Here is a 10621-nt window from a genome sequence, read left to right as displayed (position 1 = left end):
TTTTTAATTTTTAATTTAAAATCAATCAATTTTGAAGTACAAATGTCAATTTTAAATTAAAATTTTTAAATTATGTGATTTAAAATTTGTTAATTTTAATTTAAATGTAACTTTAATTAAAATTTAATTTATTTTATATTTATATTTATTTATTTTTATATTTATTTAATTTTAAATGTATTTTTTTAATTAAAATTTTTAAAAACTGAATTTTATATTGAAAATCAAAATTTCTAATTTGGAAATTTTAATTTAATTCTAAAAAATTGCTAATTGTAATTTAAAAATTGTAAATTTGGAATAAAAATTAAAAACTTTTTAATTTATAGATAAAAAATTTTAATTGTAGTTTGAAAATTGTTAATTTTAATTTAAAAATTTTCAATTGTGATTTAAAATTTTTTAATTCTAATGTAAATGTATCAAAAAATTTTGAATTATAATTTAGAAATTGTTAATTGAAAATTAAAAATTTACAATTTGTGATTTAAAAATTGTTAATATTTTAATTTAAATGTTAGGTTAAAAAAATTAAAATTCTAATTTAAAATTAAGAATTTTAAAATTACAAATAAAAATTTTTATTTTTTAAATTTACAATTAAAAATATTTAATTCCTGAATTTAATAATGAAAAATATTCAATTTTTTAATTGTTTAAATTATTCAAAAATATTTCTTCATAAAATTTATAATTCGAAAAATTTTTAAATTAACTTTTTTTGATAATCATATTTTTATTTTTGCAATAAAAATTTTTAAAAAGATTTCGAGAAAGAAAAAATAGATTATGGAAAAATTAAACTTAAGATTTTTATGGGGAAAAAATTCAAGTACAGTTTCTATACAATTTTTTATTTCACACACACACCTATTTTACACTTGTTTTTATTTTTAGAAAATTATAAAAATTTCCAACATTAGAAAACTATTAATAAATCTGATTTTCTAATTCAAATAGATTACAAACTATCATGCAAATAAAAAAAATCTATTTTGTCTAAATCATACATTAAAATTAATCTCTTAAAATTTTTTTAAAACTAAATTCCATTTCCATTTTCAATATTACAATTTTTTTTCTTATTATCTAACATGTTAAATAAATAACATATTATATAAAATTATTATATTTCGTCTTAACATATATCAGAAGTTATTCTCAAAAAGTTGAATCATTCTTCAGAAATATACTATGAAAATTTGCAAAAAAAATTAAATAATTTTTTGTCGTTTTAATTTTTCCTTTTTTCTAAAAAATCTACTAAAAATTATACATTTCGAAGGCGTACTTGAACGCGTACATGACAGCGATTGGTATCAATCACACGATATGGTAATTGATGATATATTGGCACGTGATCACTATCATTACGTATTTCTAACTTTGGTTGTATGGGTTTCCATAAAGGATTTTTAATTATTGGCGATGGTTTATTTTTTGACACTTGTTTTGAAATCAATTTCAATGGTTCTTCTTTTTTCTTCTCTTTCTCCTCGGAATCAGATAAAGTTGTTGTTGCTTCATTTTTAACAACAATTGACACCTCGGAATCAGTTAAATTTGTTGTTTCATTTTTAACAACAACTGACAACTCGGAATCAGTTAAATTTGTTGTTTCACTGTTAACAACAATTGACATCTCGGAATCATTTAAATTTGTTGTTTCACTGTTAACAACAATTGACATCTCGGAATCATTTAAATTTGTTGTTTCACTGTTAACAACAATTGACATCTCGGAATCATTTAAATTTGTTGTTTCATTTTTAACAACAACTGACAGCTCGGAATCATTTAAATTTGTTTTTTCATTTTGAACAACAATTGACATCTCGGAATCATTTAAATTTGTCGTTTCATTTTTAACAACAACTGACAGCTCGGAATCATTTAAATTTGTTGTTTCATTTTGAACAACAATTGATAACTCGTTTTCAGAAAGAGTTGTTTCACCTTTAACAACAATTGACAATTCTTCTTCTGCTTCTTTTTTAGCCGCCTTTTTTCTGCGATGCTCCATTGCTCTCAATCGACTTCGAAGTCGTCGGGCTTCTGTTTTAACTTTTGGAGCCTAAAACAAATGTCATTTAAAATTATTTATTTTGACAAATTCAAATATTATCAATAATTTTTCAATTAAAAAATTTTCCGACATTTTGAATATTCAAAATCTAATAACGGATTCAGAATCAACGACTTTGAAAATGCCTGAATACCAAGTTTCAAAGAAATGCAATAATTTTTTTAAATTGTCAGCCATCTTGGATCCGCCATTTTGAATTTTGAAAAAATAACGATTATTAAGTGATTCTAATGATTTAAAAAAATGTCTGTCATTTTGGAATTGTTATTTTTAATTTTCTGAAAATTTCCGAGTTACAAGTTTTTATCAAATCTCAACTATTCTTCAATATGTCTCCTCAATTTTTAATCAATTCTCCGTCATATTGCATCCGCCATTTTGAATTTTGAAAAATGAATGAGAGACCCTAAAAATATCCAGCTGATAAGTTTTAATCAAATTTAAACATTTCTTTTCTTGTTAATATCTGATTGGTTACTTTTAAAATAAGCGGCGCTAATTTTATGTCATATGAAGTTTATGTCAAATGAATTTTATGTCAAATATAATTCATGTCAAGTGATTCTTACGTCAAATTAGATTTATATCAAGTGAATTTTATGTCAAATGAGAATTATGTTAAATGACATATTTATATGAATAATCAAATTTTAGGTCAAAACGAAATTTATGTCAAATAAATTTTATGTCAAGTAACATTTATGTTAAACGAATTTTGAGTCAAATGAAAATTTTGATAAATGAATTTTATGTCAAATGAATGTTATGTTGAACGCATTTTATGTCAAATGAAATTTATGCCAAATAAATTTTAGGATAAAATAAAATATATGTCAAATGAATTTTATGTCAAATGTACTTTATATTGAACATATTTTTATGTTAAATGAAATTTATGACAAATGAATTTTAGGTTAAAATGAAAATCATGTTAAATGAAATTTATGTAAAATGCCATTTATGACAAAAGAATTTTATGTCAAATGAGAATTATGTTAATTGACATTAATATCAAATTAAAAAAATCAAAATGATTTTTATGCCAAATGTACTTTATGTTGAACATATTTTATGTTTATTGAAATTTATAACAAATGAATTTTAGGATAAAATGAAATTAATGTCAAATGAGAATTATGTTAAGTGACAATAATGTCAAATGAAATTAATGGCAAATGAATTTTAGAATAAAATTTTTATGTCAAATGGAAATCATGCTAAAATGATTGTATGACAAATAGAAATCATGCTAAATTGATTGTATGTCAAATGATTTCTATGTTAAATCAATTTAATGTCAAATGTACTTTATATTAAACAGATTTTATGTCAAATGAAACTTATTGAAAATGAATTTTATGTTAAAATGAAATTTATGTCAAATGAAACTTATGACAAATGAATTTTATGTTAAAATGAAATTTATGTCAAGTGAAATTTATGTCAAATGATATTTATGTCAAATAAATTTATATTAAATGAAATTTATATCAAATGAATTTATGACAAGTGAATTTTATATCAAATGATAATAATGTTAAGTAACATTTAATGTTAAATAAAGTTTATGACAAATGAATTTTAAGATAAAATGGAATTTATGTCAAAAGTAATTAATGTCAAATATAATTCATATCAAGTGATTCTTATGTCAAATAAGATTTGTATCAAGTAAATTTTATGGCAAGCGATAGTTATGTTAAGTGACATTAATGCCAAATTAAATTAATGACAAATGAATTTTAAGATAAAACGAAAATTATGTCAAATGTATTTTATGTAAAATGACATTTGACGTTAAACGTCAAATAAATTTTAAGTCATATAGAACTTATGTGAATTGAAATTCATATCAAGTTAATTTAATGTCAAATGAAAATTATGTTAAATTGGTTGTGTGTTAAACGAAATTTATGCCAAGTGATTTTTACGTAAAATGGAAATTATGCTAAAATGCTTGTGCGTTAAGGGAACTTTATGTTAAATGAATTTTGAGTCAAATGATTTTTATGTCAAATGAAAATTATGTTAAATGCCTTTATGCCTTTTTATTTATGACAAATGAATTTTATGTCAAATAAAATTGATATCAAATGAATATTATGTTAAATGAACGGTTATGTTGAACGAATTTTATGTCAATTGAAATTCATGTCGTGTGAATTTTTGTCAGATGAAAATTATGTTAAATAAATTTTTTGTCAAATGAATTTTATTTTATCCAAAAATCATGAATTTAAAAAAAAATCCGTCATATTCGATTCGTCATTTTGAATTTATCAAAATTAGTTATTTTGTAAAAAATATTAAAAATAACAAAAAATCAAAACATTATTTCTTACCTTTCGAACAACACCAGTCACAGGAGTATGAGTTGAATTCGTCTGATGATTCTTGTTATTATTATTACAGTATCCAGGTCCAGGTGTTTGTGTTGGAAAAACAATCATGGGCATATAATGGGACGATTGTAACAATCTACTCCATGGTTCGAGTCCAATTGATTTCGGAACAATATTCATATTATTATTGGCGCTTCGCTGTAAATTTTCCAGCAATGCAAAAGGATTTGAACCCAATAATCCATTATTGCTATTATTATAAATATTATTATTTGTATTCGATAGCCATGATGGTTGTGGAAGTGACATTAATGGTAAAATATCATTTGTTGGTCGTTTTGGTGCCGCAACACTTGGCAGGACTTGAACCTCCGCTTCCTTCATCTGACGATGTCTCTCCGCTCTCTTACGCTCTCGTCTACGTTGAGCTCTTGATTTTCTCTATAAATAAAAAATAATTTAAACTCTTTACTATAATTTAAAAAATTGATTTTCTTCCTTTCTTATTAAATTTTTTAGAATTTTCTTTAGATATTTTTGCATATATTAAATTAATAAATATAAAAATTTGAAGAGAATACAGACATAACCTCAAAATTCAGGTTAACCTCGAAATATAATTTTAAACTCAGGTCAACTAAGGTCAAACGTGTCAAAGAACATAATTTCAAAACTTAGGTCAAATTGTAAATTTTGAAATCATATTTTTTGATACCTTTGACCTAAATTGACCTAAGTTAAAAATTTAATTTCGAAGATAAAAATAAGACACTTGACCTAAATTTTGAATTCACGATCGTTCACAGATACATGTAAAATTAATGGACTTCAGTTTTTATTTTTACCCGTTAAAATTAAAGGTCAAAATTTTATCATAGGTTAGAATTCAGGTCAAATTTACAAAAGAAACACGTTAAAATTGTGGTCAATTGTCAAACCTAATTGACCTGTTTGAAATATAAATTTAAAATTATGGGTCAAATTGCATTGATATTTATGCTCAATAATGAATATTGTCAAAATTCTTACTTTAGGTAAGAATATAGGTCAAATATAATAGAAAAATACTTGTAAATTCAGGTCAACTGTCACAATTTAAGTGTCGAACATAATTTTAAACCTTAGGTCAAATATAAATTTTATAAACCTAAAAATGTAATATTTTACAGGTCAAAACTTATATTTTAGGTTAGAATTCAGGTCAAATGTACAAAAATAAAAATACACGAAAATTGTGGTCAAATTTTAATTTTTGACCTAAAAGCGAAAGTCATTGACCTGTTTGAATTGTTGATCATAACTTAAAAAATTTAGGTCAAGTCTCATAGATATTTAACTTTAAAAAATTACAGATTGAGACTCACAGTTTATGTTCATATTTAGGTCAAAGATATACTATAGAAAAATAAACGTACATAAATTTAGGACAAATGTCAAAATTTATGTGATGGTCATAATTTGAATGGTCAATTGTATGTAATTTAGGTCAAATGTTAATTTTTAATCTAATTTAGGCCAAATTATCATTTTTAACATAATTTAGGTCAATTGCTAACTTTTAACCTAGTTTAGGTCAAATGTTAATTTTTAATCTAATTTAGGTCAATTATTAATTTTGAACCTAATTTAGATCAAATGTTAATTTTGAACCTAATTAAGGTTAATTGTTAACTTTTAACCTAATTTAGATTAATTGTTAAATTTTAACCTAATTTAGGTCAAATGTTAATATTTAACCTGAAATCTAATTTAATATTTAATAACTTTGGACAAATTTTACATATCTATAAACTTTAGGTCAAAAGTAAAAATTAATCTGACTTTAAGCCTTAAAATTTCAAGTTAATGACCTATATGTAAACAACCACAATTTAAAAATTTAGGTCAAGTGTCATTGAATATATTTATTTATCCTTAAAATTTAAAAGGTCAAGATAAAAATATTGATCTTAGAAAAAATCTTAACCTAAGATAAAAATTTTGGGTTAGAATTTAGGTCAAAAGCACAAAAGAAATACAAGTGAATTTAAATCAACTTAAATTTTTTTTTTTAATTTTTGAATTAAAAATTTTTTTTTAAATTTGTTTTGAAAAAATAACTTAATGAAAATGTGAACTTAAAATTTAGGTCAAAAATGGAAAGTTGAAGAGAGGCCAATTGTATAATATTTAACATTTTAGGTCAAATATCGCAGGTTGGAATGTGGATGTAATTTGTTAAATTTAGGTCAAAATCACGTGCTAAATAGCGAATATAACCTCAAAATTTAAAAGCATGCGTTTCAGGATAAATAAAGAACATAAACTTCAAATTTTAGGTAAACAATTTTTTTAAAATTTTTATTTAATTTCAATTAAATTCATTGCAAAGAAATATACACGTGTGCAAGTTTGTTTGCCTATGCAGAGGCGTTAATACAAATGTCTGACTAAAGGTATTTTTATCTACTGAATTTTCCTCTAATAAAGTGAATTCAAATATTTTCTTGAAATTTTTGTAAAAAATTGATTAAAAATTAGTCGTTACAATTTTTAAAAAAAATTTATATTCTTAGTAATATGTGAAAGAAAGAAAAAATAAATTTAACAAAAATTTAATTATAATTTAATATTAATTAAATAATTAATATTTAATTGATGATTAAAATTTAAAAAAAATTGATAATTATAAATCATATGTTTAAATAATGTTAATTAAATAAAATAAAAAAAAGAAATTTTAATAGCAAAAAAATTTTAGAGAAAATAAAATAACTTTTATAATAACAAAATTTAAATAGGGATAAAATGAAATTTGTTTGTTAAATAATATAAAATTTGTGATTATAAAATTTTAATTTTAAATTAGAAATAATGTCTTGACCTCTTGACACATAAAAATTTCAATTAATTTTTTTAGTTCGAACACTCGAACTTTTTAAATTGTCTGATACAGCTTCAAAAATTTATATCACTTGAAATTTTGAATTAAATGAAATTTAATTTTAAATAGTTTAAAATTTAGTGTAAATGGAAATTTTGATAATTTATTTTCCACATAAGTTAAAAATAGTACATATTTTAAATGAAATAAATAAATAAATAATTTAAAATAAATAAATGGAAAATTTCTAAATTATAAATTTTTGTTAATTGTTAAAAATAAATTTCCAAATATTTTATTCAATTTTTCGTTATTTAAAATGAATAAATTGAAAATTTTCCATACATAATTTTTTTTAACTGTTGAAAATAAATTTTCAACCTTTTTATTCAATTTTTTCTTTTCACAAAAATATGTAGTTTCACTTTAAAATTTTTAATCAAAGTAAAAAATAAAACAACAAATAATGTTTATAAATAAAAGTAAATAATAATTTTAAATAACAATAAACAGTAAAAATACATTATAATTATGAAAAAAATTACAAAAAATAAAATAAATATTTTTAAATATAAAAAATAATAATTTCGAATAAGAATAAATAAAATAAATCATAATTTGAATCAAAATAGTTAATATCATCAATAAACAATAATTTTGAATAAAACTTTTAACAAAATAATAAACAGAAAAAATAATAAATTTATCGCTAAAAATGAAATTTTAATTTAGTTTAGAAAAATTGTTTAATTAATTTAATTAATTTTTTTTTTAATATTGCAGTTTGAAATAAGGAAAATAAATTAAAATATTCTAACAGCAAAAAAAATGTATGAGTGACAGTAAAATATTTTAGTTAATAAAAAAACATTGTTCTTACCTTGCCGATTTCCTCCATTTCTTGTTTTTTTCTTTTTTTTTTTGTTGTTGCTTCTTTTTCTTGTTGATTGCTTCTTTTTCTTGTTTGTTTTGTTGTTTTCTTCTTTTTTTTGTTGTTTAAAAAATAAAATACTCAATAATACATTAAAAGTATTCAAAATCCTGAAGGATTTCAAGGATTTCCCAACAACCACAAGTGCAGTCGAACGAATGACACTTTCGTTAATGACCAGTAATTTCAAATTGGCAAAAATTTTCCCCACCACTTAATTACATCATAGTGGGGGTTAATTATCACACTATTTCTCTCAACCCTATTGGCTGTAACGTTAGACTCTCTCATTTCTTTTGCCGACAACGCTCGATGATAGCCGAAGTCGTGACGAATAAACTGAATACAAATATGGTGACCGAACTATTAAAATTGACAAATATTGACGACAAAAAAACGATAAAAATTATTGTTCACAACAAAAATCATTCGAATGTTAATTAAATAACTTATTGTAAAAATTAAACATATACTTTTCATGATTTTTGCATTAATGTCGTTTGAATTTTGACGATGAAATTATAGTTATTTCTTTGTTCTCATAAAAACTTTCCTTTACTCATTCATTTTTATTTACATTTAACATTATTTTTGCTTTTCATTTTTTATTTAACATTTTATTTTTGCTTTTCATTTTCACTTTTCATTTAACATTATATTTTTTCTTTTCATTTTCACTTTTCATATAACATTATATTTTTGCTTTTCATTTTCACTTTTCATTTAACATTATATTTTTTCTTTTCATTTTCACTTTTCATATAACATTATATTTTTGCTTTTCATTTTCACATTTTATTTTATTCACTTAGAATTAATTTCATTTTTACTCTGAATTTCATTTTAATCTTCACTTTGGATCTACAATTATTTTATTTTCACTTCGGGTTTCCTTTTCATTTCAATTTGAATTTCATTTTCATTTAACATTATATTTTTGCTTTTCATTTTCACTTTTCATTTAACATTATATTTTTTCTTTTCATTTTCACTTTTCATTTATAACATTATATTTTTTCTTTTCATTTTCACTTTTCATTTAACATTATATTTTTGCTTTTCATTTTCACATTTTATTTTATTCACTTACAATTAATTTCATTTTTACTCTGAATTTCATATTAATCTTCACTTTGGATCTACAATTTTAGTTTAACTTCGGGTTTCCTTTTCATTTCAATTTGAATTTCATTTTCATTTAACATTATATTTTTGCTTTTCATTTTATTTTCACATAGAATTAATATATCAATTTCGCTTTGAATTTCATTTTAATCTTCATTTTGGATTTACATTTTCATTTTTTTAAGAATATATGACAATAAATAAAGTTAAAATGAATCTTAAATTTGAAAATCAAATTCAAAGAAAAAAGTGGTAAAAAAGAATGTGAAAATGAAATCCAAAAATTTTACTTTCATTCTCTTTTACATTTTTAATTTTACATTTACATTGAAAATTTTTCACTTTTACTCTTATACTTTAACTTTGAAGAACCAATTTTACTTTTCTTTTCTAGATTATGATTTTCACTCTCATTTTGACAGATTGTTGTATTTAGATTCATTCTCACTTTCACTTTGACAAATTGTCATTTTTACTTTTAATTTTACTTTCATTCTGCTGCATTGGCATTTTTACTTTCATTTTCACTCTTATTTTTAAAGATTGTAATTTTTAGTTTCATTCTCACTTTCATTTTAACAAATTGACATTTTTACTTTCAATTTTAATTTTACGTTTACCAAATCTCATTATTTTTAGATTCATACTCTCTTAAATTTTGACATTTTTAGTTTTTTTTCACTTTCATTTTGACAAGTTTCATTTTCACTCTCATTTTAACAAATTGACATTTTTAGTTTTATTTTCACTTTCATTTTGACAAGTTTCATTTTCACTCTCATTTTAACAAATTGACATTTTTATTTTTATTTTCACTTTCATTTTTACAAGTTTTATTTTCACTTTAATTTTAACAAATTGACATTTTTACTTTAAATTTTACTTATTTTTACTTTCTTTGTACTAAATTGTGATTTGTACTTTATTTACTTTCACTCTCATTTTGACAAATTGTAACTTACTTTAAATTTTAGCAAATTATTATTTTTACTTTCAATTTTACATTAAGTTTACAAGATCTCGTTGCTATCGGATTTATTCTCACTTTTTTTGTGACAAATTTTTAATTTTACTATGATTAATCATCAATTTTAATTTTCAATTTGCTAAATTGTCATTCTTATTAATTTCTACTTTTTTTCATTTTCACAAATCAGTTTGACAAATTTTTATTTTTAGTTTCATTCTCACTTTCATTTTAACAAATTGACATTTTTACTTTAAATTTAAATTTTAGGTTTACTAGATCTCGTTATTTTTATAGAAACATTCTA

At 21.4% G+C, this 10621-nt stretch overlaps 1 protein-coding gene across 3 annotated transcripts in view; it reads right to left on the bottom strand.

Moving 5' to 3' along the window:
- Positions 1-1054: 1054 nt before the first annotated feature.
- LOC122512668 (putative uncharacterized protein DDB_G0289263) overlaps positions 1055-10621 on the bottom strand; it is a 44325-nt gene continuing 34758 nt past the window's right edge. For 2 of the 3 annotated variants that reach the window (XM_043628652.1, XM_043628661.1), the window contains 3 exons: positions 8172-8561; positions 4429-4869; positions 1055-2074 (listed from right to left, as the gene is read on the bottom strand). In XM_043628652.1, the coding sequence (XP_043484587.1) occupies positions 1271-2074; positions 4429-4869; positions 8172-8189 (1263 nt within the window). In that variant the 5' untranslated portion in view covers positions 8190-8561 and the 3' untranslated portion in view covers positions 1055-1270. Of the gene's footprint in view, positions 2075-4428; positions 4870-8171; positions 8841-10621 lie in introns of those variants that run through there. The other variant, XM_043628642.1, reaches the window with a different exon arrangement.

Source organism: Leptopilina heterotoma, unplaced genomic scaffold (genome assembly GCF_015476425.1).
Source record: "Leptopilina heterotoma isolate Lh14 unplaced genomic scaffold, ASM1547642v1 Lhet_1, whole genome shotgun sequence".
NCBI classification, from domain to species: domain Eukaryota; kingdom Metazoa; phylum Arthropoda; class Insecta; order Hymenoptera; family Figitidae; genus Leptopilina; species Leptopilina heterotoma.
Note: the sequence above shows the minus strand (reverse complement) of the source record. Positions and strands in the feature narration are given on the sequence as shown.